General features: G+C 37.6%; 1 protein-coding gene across 1 annotated transcript; it reads left to right on the top strand.

The window, feature by feature from the left end:
* The first annotated feature begins 9,058 nt into the window (after positions 1-9,058).
* Positions 9,059-14,373, top strand: LOC144358449 (collectin-11-like). Its single transcript, XM_078012137.2, has 5 exons — positions 9,059-9,259; positions 10,061-10,140; positions 12,224-12,357; positions 13,014-13,173; positions 14,019-14,373. Exons 1-4 carry the CDS (start codon positions 9,072-9,074, stop codon positions 13,053-13,055), a joined length of 444 nt encoding a protein of 147 aa, XP_077868263.1. The 5' UTR covers positions 9,059-9,071; the 3' UTR covers positions 13,056-13,173; positions 14,019-14,373.
* The last annotated feature ends 3,268 nt before the right edge of the window (positions 14,374-17,641 follow it).

The following is a 17,641-nucleotide window of genomic DNA, read 5'->3' as shown; positions in this document are numbered from 1 at the left end:
ATATTCTCAGAATGTACGTAGCCCAATCTGATTAAAATCTGATGAATTGTACGGCGTGAATTTAATTTAATTTTATATATTTTATTTTATTTTATTTTTATCTTATAATTTTATTATTTTGTAATTGTTTTTTTATTGTTATTAAGTACATCATATTTTGTATCGCGATAACCAAAACTCATAAAAAACTGCCAGCAAATAAATAATAAATAAAAATAAAATGTAAAATAAAAATAAATAATTAGGTTTTTACAATGCATTTTGAAAAGATCTCTTCAAGTTTAGGTACACGACTCGTAGGCTGAACCCGACCTTTTGCAATTATGAAAGCAAGAGTTACGTATGAAATTATGTCCCGGCATATAATGTACATCATTAACATAACAATACGGGAATTCGCATACAATATAACAACTTATCAAGTAATACTTGTAGTAAAATGCATCATCGTACAAGTACATATTAAAAAAAACTAGGATCTTATTTTGATCAGTGATATTGTACATAGAGTGTACGTAGCTAGGAACGAGGTGTTTTTGATGCTAGGGGTAGGACAGTTTAACAACCTGGAAAACATTCATACTAAAGTATACTGTACATGTAATCTTGACAAAGTATACATATTCTGAAAGCTAGGATATAGGAGAACGCCCCGGGAGGGGGCACTTGAATTGTATGCATGCTGTAACATAAAAACGCTTATTGTGAGTGGTGCTCAAAGAGGCATAGTCACGTCTACGCACTTTCGCTGCTTAGGGTTATTAAAATTAACACGAAAAAGGGTATTTTTTTCTTTTTGACAAGAGTCGCCCGCGAAACTCAACTCAGTGGGGTCTGAGGCCATTCGGCCGGCGAGGGCGCCATTCATACCTACTGATGGCTAGAATAGTCGTATAAAAGTATACAATCGGATATGCAAAGCATTATATTCATTTTTTGCTAATTAATTACAACGAATACTGCACAAAATATTAGATCAACATTTTCGCAAAAAAAATGTTAACATTTATATGCTTTTGCCATTCTGATTATTTTTAATTGTTGATTAAACAAATAATTTACATATTTAACTGAGTGAAATTGCTTCACCTCGCGTGACCAATCACACCACTCACACCGGTGTGTTATCGATTTTCCATCCCATGCAAAGACGCGTTGGATTCATATCATTCCACATCAGTCTATTGCCGGTTTTCTGATTGGTTGGTGTTGTATACAGTTGATGCGATTGGTCATCGATCACATTACAATTCTAATGTCGTATCTGATTGGCTTAGCGATCAAGTACACGTGTAATAGTCTGTGAACATTTGGAAATGCGAGTCACACCGTCACGAAGACAGTGACGCGAACAACATCGTCTACGATAGTGTTGCAGGTGAAGTCATCATGTTTGGCGTGTCCAATTATCTTTATTCTCGCTGTCTTTCTGTGTTCAACAGAATGCCGCGCTGCAAAGAAAGTAAGTTGAAGTGTATAGGTGTCTCGCAAAGTCAAAATTCGACATTAATATTTAACGTTATTCTATAAGGTGACCACCGAACTCGGCCAGAATTCTACTCGGCCAGTGACCGATCACGGCCAGTGACCGTACTCGGCCAGCATATGTGTTAATGGGTTTGTCAAAGGGTGTCGATTTCAGTGACGCAATAAAATGTTTAAAAAAAATACACGGGCACCAAGGGTTATCGATCTCAGCGATGCAATAGCGAGCGCTGTATTACAGACTGCCAGAGTCAAATCACAATACAATATAAAAAAATGTACGGGCGTCAAGGGGTGTCGATTTCAGTGATGCTGAAAGGGTTGTCGATTGTTAAAAAATAAAATATGGCCACAAGGATTATCGGTTTCAGTGACGCAGTGCTTTATGGTTAAAAACGTTGGAGTTCTAGTAACCGTGGTGTAACCCTCATGGTTAATTAACACATCTTGCAAGGTGTGATTCTTGCATTAGACGCTTGTTATTGTTTCCGTGTCACAAGCGGCAGCAACGAGCACTGCGTTATTTATGTAAAAATAAATACTGCACGGACGGCAAGGGTTTAATTAAGAATGGTGAGAGGCATGTAGTAATCTTCAGTGGAAATGAAATACAACAGTTTTGAAACTATGCCATGTTATTGTATATACAAACCGGAAGGCTGTTGGCGGTCCACTCCACTCAAGCAAACAACATGTTGCCATGACGATCCGGCCCTGGTTTGGACGATCCAAAACAGATTGGGTATAAATTATATTCGATATGCGTTCATATCTGAACAAACTGTTTCTTTGCACGTTGTGCTTCTGGTTGTTGAGCAATACATTTCAGGGTCCGCATTGTTGTGGTTTGTTAGGATGTGTTTTCGTGGGGGAGATTGCGTGAATAAATTGAGAACTGAAGTCGGAATGTAACAATGTAGCAAGATGTCCCACTCTGTCGCCAAGTTAAATGCCCGACTTCTGTACTTTATACGCTAAGTTGCAAACAATGACCTGTCAATTGGCGGCGGATCATTGTTTAAAGAAAAAAATTCACGGCTTAAAGGTGTTAACAACATGAATAGAAGTGAGTACGTAATTGATGATGCCGCCTGTACTAAACTTCGACATGTCGCTTTCGAGGCATAGTTTGCAATAGAAAAGGTTACAACAAATAAATAAAATAAAACGAACTAAAATTGTCACTGGGGTTGGTGTCTTTTTTTCAAAATATTTCTTTCCGGGTACCTCGCCACAGGGAGTGTTAGACCACTGTTGTTTAGCAAGGCTATGAATTGTGTCTTTGGTGGAAAAGTTTTGTTTTTTGCCGTTTCAAATAGAACATTTCTTTCGGGCGTGTTTCTTTGTGTCTCAATTTTCAAGTTATGGTCACTGAGGTAGAATTTAGTTAGATTTTCGCGCATCTCAATATTTTGCAGGGTAACAAGGTAGGTTTCTAAAGCAAAATTGTTTTTTAATTCACATTATGTTTCTTAACTTATTTTTTAAATGTGGCGCAATCGTTATTCGAAATAACAGTTTTCACTGTTTTCATATTTCCATGTATATTATCAATTTGTGTCATGTTTTTTTTTCAACTTTATGGTCACAAAAATAATGGAGTTCGCGTGATCGGTGCGTAAAATACTTCATGGCTACAAGCGTGGGCATACTAACTTGTAATCGACAGACATGGATGAATAAACACCTCGTGCGAGGCGCGATTTGACTGGTGGCATACGACAGGGGAGCTCTTCTTTAACAAGTCGGTAAAAGGTGTGACCACGTGTAGTTATCAACAGTATTTCCATTGTGATTTTTATGCCAAATATGTCCATTCTTTTATTGAAACACACAACTTATTACTGCTGGTTTATATTTTATGGGTTGCGTCGATCTCTCAAGATACGCACAGACACAAGCACTCATGATATTGCCAGGTTGTCCCGTGACTTTCAACAACTAAAATAGAATTTCCCCTATGTACAACAACTTGTACCTTACAAGCGCGGCGTAATTGCATTTATTTACCAATAACTCGTATCTTACAAGAACGATGTATTTGCATTTATTTTCCAATAACTCGTATCTTACAAGAACGATCATGGAGGTAAAACCTCCATGGAACGATGTATTTGCATTTATTTACCAATAACTCGTATCTTACAAGAACGGTGTATTTGCATTTATTTACCAATTGCAGTGTTCAAATTGGTCTGTACTTTTCCTAAATAAAACTATTTTTTTTGAAAGTAACAAGTCGTGTAAAGGTGTTTTCATTCCTAGCAGAATTTGGCAAAGAATTATGCTTATGGCTATCAGCCGCTAGAGGGTGCAGCCATGGCTGTGAACGTTCCAATAAAACCGGGACGCTTTGCCAAAATGTTTTTGTTATTCCTTGGAGGTATCTTATTAAATCCATGGGTTTTTTCCAGCGATTAACCGTTATAATGTTCTTATTATTTTTATTTTCATTCATATATACTGCTCCCCCAGCTACGAACAATATATATGTGTGAGTGTAATCACATTGGGCGAGAAAAATGGTATAGATGATGTTACAATCTGGTAATAACCGCGTTGTGTTTTTAAATATATATGCAATGTATACATAGCTTGGTTCCGCGCATGAAGCATTGTAGCCTTTTCCTGTTTGCCAAGCACAGTGACAAGTTAAAAATAAAGAACTTTTGGTGAGTAAATCTTGCATAAATCTTGTTTACCCACTACAAAGCCATCCGTGAATCGATCTAAACATGGAACTATAGTTCCATGATCTAAAACACTACTGCCTTAGTTCATTTAAACACACCGTGGGTTAGCGCCGATTGTGAATCACACTTGTAGCCTTGTCAAATGGTTTATTATCACGGTGAGTCAAGACGCATGTGAATCATACTCAAGCATAGTCCATTATTATATATACTAGTAGTTTATTTTACCGTAACATAAAGTTTATCTATAACAGAAGTGATTTATTAAATGCAACTCGTAAATCTTCACAATATTTTGTAATGGATCTGAAAAATAAAATGCATTAAGGATCACACAATAAAATGTTGCGCCATACAAAACTGCTACAAATTGAAACATTAGTTTTAGTGTTTTTACATAGCAGAGCTTTTTCTTTGAAAACTTGCGTCACTGAAATCGACAACAGTCGGGGAAACAGGAGCGTTTCTTTTTTGTGTGTTGTGTTGTTACACAGCGTAGCCAGACGGTCGCCGATGTGATGTCTGTGATTCCGATGTAATGTCTGTGTTTTTTCTTTGAAAAGAAAATTTGCGTCACTGAAATCGACAATGTTCAGCCAATGTTGAAATCAACAACTTGAACATGTCGGAGAACCAGTAGCGTTTGTGTGTGTATGTAAACTTGCGTTGTTGAAATCGACAATAAAACAGTCACGGGAATTAGTCAAAAACAGTCAGTGAAACGGATGCGTCACTGGGTATGTTGTGTAGCATATAACATCTGGAAATAAAATGCCGCCACGGCAACAGACGTGAAAGAAGGTGACAATTGTTGACCAATGACCAGTTAACACCTCGACATTCACAACTGGCCGAGTTGTGCATTTTTTTCTTGGCCGAGTTGAAATCTGGCCGAGTTCGGTTGTATTCGTTTATAATGCGTGATCATCCAAATATCGTACTTATACAGGTTAGGTAGTTGTTGTTGTTTAGAATTTGAGGTTTCTAACTGAATATCTGATATTTTTTCTGTTAAAAAAACCGATAGTGACACGTATAACAATTGGACTGAACTGTATGTATTGAATGTATTTGCGACTCCGTACAAGTCCGTCAATTTGTATACACTTCAGTGCAATAGATCCAACCTGATGTTCGTGTAGGTCAATTGTAAAATTAGTATTTAGAAACTTTACCATATCTTTCTGAACTGTTTTCGAAATTTTTGGCCACGAGGCATGTTTGCGTATTTTCTAATTAGGCACAGATCTAGAAGCAGTACCTACACACGAATTGGTGACGTCATAAAATACATGACCTTCAATCGGGGTCGTTTCCTCGGTATATACGAATTGGTATATACAAATTACAATAAAGATACTTACACATTACACATAAGGTAAAACAAATCACGTGACAATATAATGATAATAACGGTAATAAATCCTAGCTTAACAGTTGAACAGAACGCTCATATAGTCAGTCGGGTGACGCCGAGGGTCACGAACTGTGTTGCAAAATGGCCGTGTGGTTGAAACTGGGTCATGGCGTGACGGGTGAGGAAGACACCATTAAACACTCAAAATCACAATAAAACGGGGAAGTGGTTGCATATTACGGCGTAGCCAACATGGGAAATAAAAAAACGCCCAATACAAACGACATGGGTTCGAATCACACTAGATACACACTCACCAGAACCGAAGCAATCAGAAACCAGCAATCGTTTTGGCTTTTCCGTTCAACTCATCGGAACACTGGAGTAGTTAGAAAAATGAACACCACTTAACGACCAACGTCGTGGCGTGGTACACAAGCGTGCCATCAAAATAAAACAAAATTAGCTTGAAAAGACAGTGGATTCGAGTCCCGCTCAGAGCTACCGTAAAAACGTAAATCAAATAAACTGAAATCTCTCAAACCGTAAACAAGTTAACAAAGAACGTCCCAAAAAAATAATAAACCTCACAAAACTCCACCATACAAAACTGAATGAATAAATAATAAAATAACTAACGTCTTAAACTGGACGACGCGCAATTTGTTCAACAGTTTCCAGATTGTGACAAGAGATAAACAAGACCCAAGTCAAGGTAAGTTTTGTTAAAGTGTCGATGGCGTTCCCTATATTACGAAAACAATTCAGGCAACAGACGAATATCTTCTGTGGTGTTGTTGAATTTATACTGTGTCTGCGGAATTGTTGATTGAGGGTTCGAAGCCAGCAGTTAACATTTTGTTAGAAAGTTTCACAATTAAATCAAATATCCAATGATACCAGTATATTTATTTCATTATTTTAACAACTTGCAATGGTGGAAGTTGGTCAAACACGAGTTCTTACACCTAAATAAGTATCAAATATTTGTCGACACATTTATTCTCTCAACCTTGTAGAGGTGGAAATTAATTAAACAACAGGTATTTACTCACAAATATAATGGTCAATATTTGTCCATACATTCATTCTGTCAATTTAAGAACTTGTAATTGTTGGAATTAATCAAATGAGAGTTGTCTACACCAAAATAAGTTTCAAATACTTGTCCATACATTTATTCTCTCAATTTAACAACTTGTAATGGTGTAAAATAATTAAACGAGAGTTGTCTACACCAAAATAAGTCTAAAATATTTGTCCACACATTTATTCTCTCTATTTAACAATTTGTAATTTGTGGAAGTAAATTAAATGCAACTTTTCTACACCAAAATAAGTCTAAAATATTTGTCCACACATTTAGTCTCTCAATTTAACAACTTGTAATTGTGGGAATTAATTAAACGAGAGCTGTCTACACCAAAATAAGTCTAAAATATTTGTCCGCACACTTATTCTCTCAATTTAACAACTTGTAATGGTGTAAAATAATTAAACGAGAGCTGTCTACACCAAAATAAAAGTCTAAAATATTTGTCCGCACATTTATTCTCTCAATTTAACAACTTGTAATTGTGGGAATTAATCAAACGAGAGCTGTCTACACCAAAATAAGTCTAAAATATTTGTCCGCACACTTATTCTCTCAATTTAACAACTTGTAATGGTGTAAAATAATTAAACGAGAGCTGTCTACACCAAAATAAGTCTAAAATATTTGTCCATACATTTATTCTCTCAATTTAACAACTTGTAATGGTGTAAAATAATTAAACGAGAGCTGTCTACACCAAAATAAGTCTAAAATATTTGTCCGCACATTTATTCTCTCAATTTAACAACATGTAATTGTGGGAATTAATCAAACGAGAGATGTCTACACAAAAATAAGTCTAAAATATTTGTCCGCACATTTATTCTTTCAATTTAACAACCTGTAATTGTGGGAATTAATCAAACGTGAGTTGTTTACATCAAACTAATATTTGTCGAGACATTTATTCTCTCAATTTAACAACTTGTAATGGTGTAAAATAATTAAACGAGAGTTGTCTACACCAAAATTAATCTCAAATATTTGTCCACACATTTATTGTCACAATTTAACCACTTGTTAATAGTGGAAATTACTTAAACGCGACTTGTTTAATCAGTTGACATCAATGCAACTTACCCGCAGACAGTGCACAACAGAGTATCATTATTGAGCAATTATAAACAGGAACGTGTCTTGGCATTAGGGTTATGGCATGCATATAGTTTACACAAGTAAAAACACAAAATTGGCAATTTTTTGGACAATATGTTGTATTTTTATATATATATACACACTATATAGTCTTATCAAATGCAAACACATCCAGTCAATCCATTGTGGTCTTGTGGGTCAGTTCTCTACATAGTGATCAGGAGGACCTGGGTTCAATTCCCTTGCCTGCCCATCTTTTTCTCGCAAACACCATTTGGCAATAAAGCTAAATATGACAACAAATTATTTAGTTTACATGACTACCCACATAGCTCAGTTGATTTGTACTATGTCAGCAATGTGAGCGATCGCTGGTTCGAATCCAGTATGTTTAGTTAGATTTTTGAATGCTAGTGAAGACAGTGCTCCTATGAATAGGACTTAAATCCTAACTCCTGTGTGAAGACACTCGTGGTACAGTGGACAAGACAGTGCGCTGGGAACTCAAAGATCGCAAGTTCGAATCACGGATTGGACACTCCTACAAAAGACATGAAAGACGTTAAAAACATAAACAGCGGATTCAAAAACTCAAGTCGGGAAAACAGAACACAAGAATACTACCCCACATGGAAGCCAGTCGAAGAACGAACACAGTCGAAGAACGAACACAGTTGACAGCTGTAGGTCACGTGCAACAACAGACACGAGGAGCATGGCTGCTCTCCAAATGGGTCCCTTCTTTTGTATTGACCCCCTAAGGATTGCTAATCCCCCTTTCTAACTCTTCCCCCAAAAATAATATATCGCCCCTTTTAAAATGTATTGACCCACAAATTAATGAATATTCATGAGCACAGAAACTGCTACGTCATGAATAAATTAGCATAATTTAAAAAAAAAATGCATAAAGTGTAGGTACTCCTTCTGGAGCTCTGCCCATGAACACATTCAGGGAGTGCTGTGAATCTGGGGCTGTGAAATCTGGGGCTGTGAAATTCTTTAGTCATGGAGAAGTTGGAAAGTTTTCAATTGGTCTGAATTGGTCAACTCTCTAGGTTTTTAAAATGCATTTTGAAAAGATCTCTTCAAGTTTAGGTACACGACTCGTAGGCTGAACCCGACCTTTTGCATGAAAGCAAAAGTTAGGTTTGAAGTTGAAATTATGTCCCGGCATTTAATGTACATCATTAACATAACAATACTGTCTTGTATTACGTCATCAGAAGTTGAATTGTTTCGTGGATTCCAGTTTGACATCTTGGTTGTCACAAGAAAACGGTCGTGGGATAACGCAAAGCTGTTTTTCCGTAAACGTGGCGGTAAATTGGCTCAGCCATCCGATATGGTCAAAAACGCCCTCTACGAAGACATGATGCGTCACGGTGGAATTGAGGGCTCGTTCTGGATAGGGTTGAACGATATACGGAGGGAAGGTAAATTAAAATGGTCAGATAAAACTAAACCAACGTTTTACGGAGACTGGTATTCTGGGAAATCCAACAACGAACAGCGTGACTGTGTATATCTAAGGTGAGATCTATTTATATTCGATATTAGCTGGATTCTCGAATAACAAGCTCAGAGTTGATGGTCGCGCATCAAGCATTGCATTTCCTTGCATAGCATTGCTATTTTCTAAATGACTCCGTGGGCTACGTTCGTCTACGTCATATAACGTCATATAACGTTATATAACGTTACATAACGTCATATAACGTTACATAACGTCATATAACGTTACATAACGTCATATAACGTCATATAACCTTACATAACTGTCGTTGGGGCGCCTTGATGAAAAGGGTGAATTTACAGGCGCATTTTATTTGTATCTGTAATTACAAAATGTAATTTGTGCACCAATAACAAGTTATTCTGGGAATTCGCATACAATATAACAACTTATCAAGTAATACTTGTAGTAAAATGCATCATCGTACAAGTCGACAAATGAAATGGATTCTAACTAGATTGGTATTGACAATATTAGAAACGAGCTACTCGCTCTAAAATGTATTGACAAGTTGTTGAATAAGTTTGATATACAAAGATGCTATTTTTTTGTACTTTTCAAATGTGTCTGTGACCTCTGCTCTTTAAGTTACTCCCGATGATTTTGGCCAGAAAATAGCATGCATTTCACATAGTATGAAAACTGTAGTTGCCCCAATTCCAGTTGCCATGGCTACGCGCTCCTCCTGGCAGTGCTCATGAAGAATACTAGTAATACTTCTGGGATAAATAGTACATGGTGCACTATATACATGATTATTTCAAGTTATATTTTAATAACTCCCAACAATAAGTCATACGCGGGTTTTTCATTTTCAGGTCAGAGGAAGGAAGTGACGTACAATGGGCATTTAACCGATGTATCATTAGAATGTTTTTCATTTGTGAAATTCCTGCAGGTAATGATTTTGTGGTAATATTATTCTGATTTTGCAACGGTTGTCGCCGCGGTACTAGCCCGCGCAACATGCGTTTAATGTTACCACGTATATAGCGAAATGCACGGTCCCCTGGAAGATTGTCCCTCTCATGCAGACTGCTGTAATTGTCGTTGATTGTTCATTTTGGTCCAAAGAGCCCTCTCAATGCGGCATTAGTCCAGCCACAATGAACAAAGTATATGGCGGGACTAACTCTACTCTAGGCAGTTGGCCGTGGATGGTACTGGTGGAAAGACAGAATTATATGTGGCGGAGTCGTTGTTAATGAACATTGGATTCTTACTGCTGCCTACTGTGCGTAAGTAATGTGCGGGGTGTGGTGTGTGGTGGCGGTATTTGATTGTGCTGGTTTTATATCCTTGTATATCATTCCCGTGCGTAAAGATTTTTCTCTTGTAAAGTTTGAATGTACGATATTTGGTGGAAATGTCCTAGTTAATGGTGACCATCAACAATGCGGCCGAAGTGGGCATGTTCCTGAAATAAACTGCAGTGATTCAGATTCGGACACACCGTCGTGTTTAGTTGGGCGTCTTCACACATTGCCCTGGGCGACAACTACCAATTTAGCTTAACTTCTCGATGTCAATTCCATTAACAGGGAAAACGCGAGTCCAGCAGACTTGAAGGTACGAATTGGTTTTGTATCGCAATCAGAATCGACGCCGCACGAATACCATGCTACCGTTGACTACATCGCAGTGCATCCACTCTACGATACGGCAATTTGGGACGATTGGGACTTTGCACTCTTGTACTTGCATGTTGCTATACCTTTTAGTTTCTATATTCAACCAATATGTCTACCTGCGCACGGAGACGACTGTTTCTTTAGTGCTGGCAAAGAATGCGTTATTGCTGGATGGGGAGCAGTCTCTCCATGTGAGTGAATCCTATGGGTCAGTCAGCAAGTAAATAAATCGCTTGTTGAATATGCTGTTGTAATGATTCTTTAGGCAATTGAAAACCCAAATATCATCGGAAGACAATTTACAAAATCAATGCCAGTTTTAATTTATATTGCCCATTTTTAAATACAACTCGAAGGAATCAGATGGTGCAGTCGGGCACAATCTCTGTAATAAAGCTAAAGCGCGGTGGTCGTCGCGCAGCGCAGCGCGTGTTCGAATTTTATGTAAATAAACAATGTAATTTACACGAGTTGTATACGTCGCTACGAGTCTCATATCAAACAGGACGCTGCGCGACGAATGCCGCCCTTTAAAGTAGTTTTCAGAACTGCAAAATTTGTATTTGTTTTGTGTTCTTGATTTGTATTAGTATATTTCCCTATAAGACTTTTGGAAACAAAAATTGCAACGCCCACTGAGTGCAGCATTAACATTTTAAAATACCATCTTAATGATTTTTGGTTTTAGAAAACAAATGGAAAATAGTTTTTCATAAATGTGACTCCTATAAGCGTTTAAATTTTGAAAGGTGGACACGAAGGTCACTGAAATTGAAAGATATTTTAATCCATGATGAATAATTCATTGCATACCGCTTGATATAACCTAAGTTCTCCACCCATACGCCACCATCGGCAATTCGATAGCCAAGCAGTTAGAGGCTGTACCTGCATCTCCCCCCTCACGTCGAGATGTTGCACATCGACTAAAGCTGTTTCAGTCCCTTGCCAAGCTGCAATGTCAGATTTTTACACTTATTATAATAGCGCTTTACAAAATTACAACGTGTATATGAAAGTGTGTATATCAACGCGTGTTGATTTCCAAAATAAACTGCCATAATAGTGGTTCACATGGCTAAAAATGTACAAGTATTGTGATTTCAGTTATAGATTCCTAAAAAACTATCGTGAAATGTACGACACTATTTCCGCAGATAAAAAACCCTACTTCATGCGGTTGATGGCGCTACAAAAATGTAATGATCTGTCAAAAATCTCGGGTGCGTTCCGCCCCAGCCCGCAAGAGGATCTACCAGACCCTCTACCCATAATCAATCGCCGACCTATTCAAACACTCGCCTAATATTTCTATTTTTAATATCGCTAGTGTTCTTATTATCATACTAGATGTATTTGTGTCGGATACTCTCAAAGAAGCTACTGTTGACATATTAGATCAATATTTCTGTCGAAGCAGTTACAGCGAATATTTAACAGAATCGATGGTTTGTGCCGCGCAACCCGGAAATGGCGCGTGTTTTGTAAGTAGACTTTATGTACAGCAGTAATAATACCGAGAAGTTTCAAGTTGCCATGGAAATAAAATTCCATGTTGGTATATTTTATGAACAAATTTACGTACGTTCGAAACCTTAGTTGTGTGTACAATGCCGAAACTAAATACTGTACACAGAACGAACGGCACTCTACGCGTGTAATATTTGTCGTCAATTAATTCCGGTGGTGTTGCTCGAAATCACATACTAGCTGGGAGATGCCGCATTTGTTGCGTATAAATTTTACACTCGGGTAGAACGACTATTTGATTTGTTCTCGTTGCACAAAATTCTTCTAATCGTAACTGATTGTATTTTCCTTATTACTGTGGAATTAATTTTCGCTGAACTTTGGGAGTTTTGTATAGAATTTATTTTCACTTTATTTTTTGAATGAAAAATATAGGAAAAATGTATTTTACAGTAGTTTGTGTATAAACTGTACAAAACAACGTGAAAACAAGGTCGTAATAAACACAAATTACTCGTATTGGTAGCTTGAATTAATAACTTGACATTTTGAGTATTTTCAGCACCTCCCTGTCGACGTGATTTTATAGTACCCCCTCCTCCGCGCTTCACATCGGCAGAGTAACTTTGTTAACGCATCCATAAACCGGTGTCCAATTTTTTATATATAGGGAGACATTGGCGGTCCTATGATGTGTCAAATGGATGACTGATTGTGGTATTTGGCAGGACTTACTAGCTGGGGATTTGGTTGTGCCGACCCATCGTATCCAGGCGTGTACTCGCGTATTACTGCCGGCAATCAGTGGATACAGTCGACAATGGAAACTGGTAGGTACACATGTTTTGATACGAGCCGCTAAAGTTGAGATCACTGGCAAAGCTGAGATCGGTGGTTTTTGAGACTTGTTGTATCATCATTTCTGCATGTTCATTTTATTGAGCAGAAATCGAAGTTGCGTACGTTCGCTGGATTTACGTCTATCGATGTGCAAAAAGGTGTGGTATCGACTCGCAATCCCCCCCTCACAGACTTGTACCAGCTACAAAGTGTAAATGTATACATGAATAGCCATTGATAATTCGTTGACATCCGGTGTTAGTCGTGGTACTGACCAATCGCACTTGATTCAACATGTTGGTTTCGACAGACGTGGTAGACTTGCATGGGTCAGTACAACCCTCCCCCCTAGACAAGTTTTATTGTGAATTCAAAGGTAGTCGAAATTGCAATTGTAATACTACTGTAAAATGACTAATTTTCACTGGGTTTAAATTTCGCTGATTTACCATTTCAGGCATATTCAGTGGGTTTTAAATTCACGTTTTTTTCATTTAGGTAATGTTTTCTATGCAAAATTTTACATATTCACTGGGTTTTAATTTAGCGCATTTCCCAGTCAGCGAAATAAGCAAAATTAAAACCCAGTGAATAATTAATCCCTTTACAGTATTCAAAAAACTACCAGAATCATCAAATATTTGATTAATTTGTAATCAGTTCTGTACGCTTAATCCGAATCTCGCTATTTGCATCGAATTCATTGAAGACAAAGTGAGAGCATAGGCGGTTTTTGAGTTTGACGATTTGCTTCTGTACATCAAGATCGTAATCTAAACAAAGATCACGGCTAAATATTTTTAACCAGTTTATCAAATGTTATTCTTGTACGTAGGCGTGACGTCGTGTGGCACAGTAAATTCACCCGCGGATCGTATAGTTCGTGGTGATAACGCGACAGATGGAAGTTGGCCATGGCACGTAGCTCTTCGCATCGATGTGGGAGATTCTCCCGGTGATCATATACGTACCTGCGCTGGTGTTATAGTCGATGAGCATTGGGTCTTGACGGAAGCTCTGTGTGCAAGCATGGAACTATAGTTCCATGGTGCAAGTAAACGGGAATCTGCGATTATATACTATTAGTTGATAATAAATTTATTACACGTTTTTTAGAAATGCTTTCCAATGGCTGACATTAAAATGTTAGTAATGCAAATAAAATACAAGAAAATGTTAAGTCATCCATATTTCTGACTTCAAATGTGTTGTATAAATATAAATACAAATTAGGAAGTACTCGCTGTTGCCTGGCCTGATTGGCTGAAAATGAGTATGCGCACTTGTTTTACCCAGAACTCTTGTGCGAATCCCCCTTGATTCTGGCTGCTGGCCATTTTCGATCATGAAATTGTCGGATATCATCAGAAAACGCGGGATTTGTGCAGTTTTGAATAAAACCAAGTTAGCGATTATGAACAATGGTTATTAACGTAACACCTGATCCCCTCTAAAAATTTTGTTTCGCATTTTAAGGTAAGAAATCGAAATTTGAAACCAACAGGGTGTCGATTTACTAGGTGCCATGTTCAACAACTTGTTTATTTATATACGTATAGCGGATGATTTTTTTTCAAAAAATTAGTATTTATTGATTTTCAGCCCCCAAGTGACTGTGACTGTGCCCCCCTCCTCCCTCCCGTGGAAACAAATATCCCCCTTGAGAATTCAGATGACATTTCTACCAGGGCATATTTGTAGTACTAGATTAATATTGACTACCTTATGATCTGCTGTTTTAATAAAACATAAATTTGCAAAACAAATCTCGGAAAATGTGTTATGTCTTTGACGGCATAGATAAGAACGAATGGCTAACCATGTGTACGGTAATCTTTACGACTTCAGTATTATGCAACATCCTGCTACCCTACAATTTCTGTTTGTATATAGATGCTTAGTTTGAATGATTAAATCAGCTGCTACTTTGTGTTCTAACTAGACACACCTCGTCTTAGTCTCCCCTACTCCACGACCCGAACCTTTCCCTACAACGAACGTATATGCATCATTTGTTTTCATTAGCAAGCTTCTGTGTACGTACACGACAGTGCGTACTGTTGTAACATCTATGGAGATATATTCACACCATCCATGTTGTGTGCAAGCATGGAACTATAAACCATGGTGCAAGTGACAATGGAGAGGCAGGAACATGTTACGTAAGTCTAATGATCAATACTTTTTTTTAAGCGAGGAGTTGAATGCGGATTAAGTTTTATTTTCGTTAATAGTTGAATACAAAGTTAAAAACCCAGTGTCTATTTCTCCTTCATTCTATGAAACTACGGTTACTAAAAATGACTGTTAGGAAACGCTATTGTTAAAAGGTGTGAATCTGCCTAATTCCTCAAGGATGCGTGTCGCGCTGTGTACGCTCTCTATTGCTTGAGATTTCAAGGCCCACCATTTTGTTTCATTTTTGTGTCGATCACTTGATGTTCCGCGAATTTGAAATTTTAAGCTCGTTTTCGATGGAATATCCACGTTTAGTGCACAAGCTCTACGAAGAACTACACGTACATTTCGGATGAGTACTCTTTGTGACTGTGATAACATTCAGAATCGAGAATCGTCATTTATCGTTTTCACTGTTGTCATGAAAGTAAGCTTGGGTCCCGGAAGAAAAAGTGACGAAAATTCTAACCCCTAAGTCACTATTTTAAAATACATTATATTATAAAAAATACTAACAAATGAATTTTTAGTATACTACTGTGCGTACTTATGAAGGTTGTGTGCGATTTGGGGGCTTATTAGAGTAAATTTTATCGTTTTGCTTTCGCGTCACTGTATCAACCATTTTGTTTAAAGTCGTAACACTTTTTTTGTAGACGCCGTAGAAATCGTTGAAAATGTATTCAACATTTTTCGCCAGTTTCATAAAATGCCTGTTTAATTGTTCTTGTCTGTCCTTGTTTCAGTTTTTTGGTAAATTTTTCATGTTGCAATATTCAGCGTGCCGTTAAATGCGGTTTTAGACCACGCTACAATTTTTGAACACATTGAACTGTCGGTACAACTTTCTAGCAGTCTCTTCGCCAAATCAATTTTTCGAACCCTTTTTAACCGTTCTTAATTTCATTGGAACTGCCTGTTGTTGCACATTTGGTCTGCTTACATTTTGTAGAGCATGGACGGGTTATTTCAGTTATCTTATCGCATATTTTGTTTATTTCCAACAAAATGTATGTGATATCATGGGTCCTCATTAAAACTTTCGCATGGCTGAAATATAAACACTTGTATGGTTTCTTTGACGTCTTTTTTCTGATCATGTTTTGTTGGTTTTTTTATTTCAGTTTTCTGCCGATCTTGTTCTTTAGAAACGAAAATGCCATACAAGACAGGCAAATTTGTATTGAGTTTAAACCGAGCGACAGGTTTTGTCAGGATTCACTGGAACAACTTACACTTTAGTATTACTGAAAGTATCGACAGACACAATAAAATGGCGTGCAGTTGTTGATTGCAATGAACTCTGTGAAAAATGACGTCATATTTGCGTGATTTCCTGTCTACATTTTATGTTAATGATTTATCACAGATTAGTACGTCTTTTGTTTCAAATGTTTGCCCGCGACACGCATCCAATGAAAAGAACATGGTTCGTTTCCTAACCGTCTTTTTTAGTAACCGTGATGAAACTGACGTAAGTACGTCATGTCCATTTTGTGCAGTGACTTGTATCCCCTTTGGTAATTCAGTGCTTGCATTTTTCAATCCCAAACTTCATTCTTTTCTGTTAGCATTCGTAACTCTTGCCCACAATTGTCCATACATCAACTTTAGCAATGTTACCCATTTTGAAAGTTAAATGTTGGTGTGAAATTTCGCGGACATTCTCGACTCGTGCAGGCCCTTATGTATTGTCCATGTGGCGTTTGCCGATTCAAACAAAGTGCAATTTAAATTCCCTTTTTCAATGTTTTGGCCGACAAAGCTACTGTGTTAACGTCACTAAAAATGCAGGGAGTAAACGTTGACCTGAAACGGACCTTGACGTACAGTTTCCAGCCAGCCAAATGCAGTTAACCACAAATGAAGATTCTAATTAGTGGAACGAGTTGTAACATTTGAATTTGCTTCTAGGGTGACGGTGGAGGACCACTGGTGTGCCAGAAAGCTGACAGGCGATGGTATTTAGCAGGAATTACAACTTGGTTAATAAATGGGAATTGTGCTGAACTAGGTATACCATCAGGGTTTGCGAGTGTGGCAGCTGCGCATGCATGGATAGAAAACGTCATTTTGAACAGGCATGTTATTTTAAGCTACAGTTGACGCTAATTATCAGAACCGTTGGCAATTAGTAACCAAAAATGTACATAGATTTCTTGAACAGCCCTAACATTTCCCAATTTATCTGCACGATTCTCAATTTCCTCGCTCGTCGGATGAGAAATGGTATGGCGGTTAGCAAGGATATTGCTGACCTGAATTGCTAATTTTGTACAA

This window comes from Saccoglossus kowalevskii, chromosome 10 (assembly GCF_978046115.1).
Source record: "Saccoglossus kowalevskii chromosome 10, keSacKowa6.1, whole genome shotgun sequence".
Lineage (NCBI taxonomy): Eukaryota > Metazoa > Hemichordata > Enteropneusta > Harrimaniidae > Saccoglossus > Saccoglossus kowalevskii.
This window is presented reverse-complemented; position numbering and strand designations above follow the sequence as displayed.

Excerpts from the sequence above, each read along its gene's own strand:
- LOC144358449 (XM_078012137.2), top strand. The coding sequence starts at position 9,072 with ATGGTCAAAAACGCCCTCTACGAAGACATGATGCGTCACGGTGGAATT. Across the intron at positions 9,260-10,060 it reads CGTGACTGTGTATATCTAAG|GTCAGAGGAAGGAAGTGACG; the intron begins GTGAGATCTATT and ends TTTCATTTTCAG. Across the intron at positions 12,358-13,013 it reads CCGGAAATGGCGCGTGTTTT|GGAGACATTGGCGGTCCTAT; the intron begins GTAAGTAGACTT and ends TTTTATATATAG.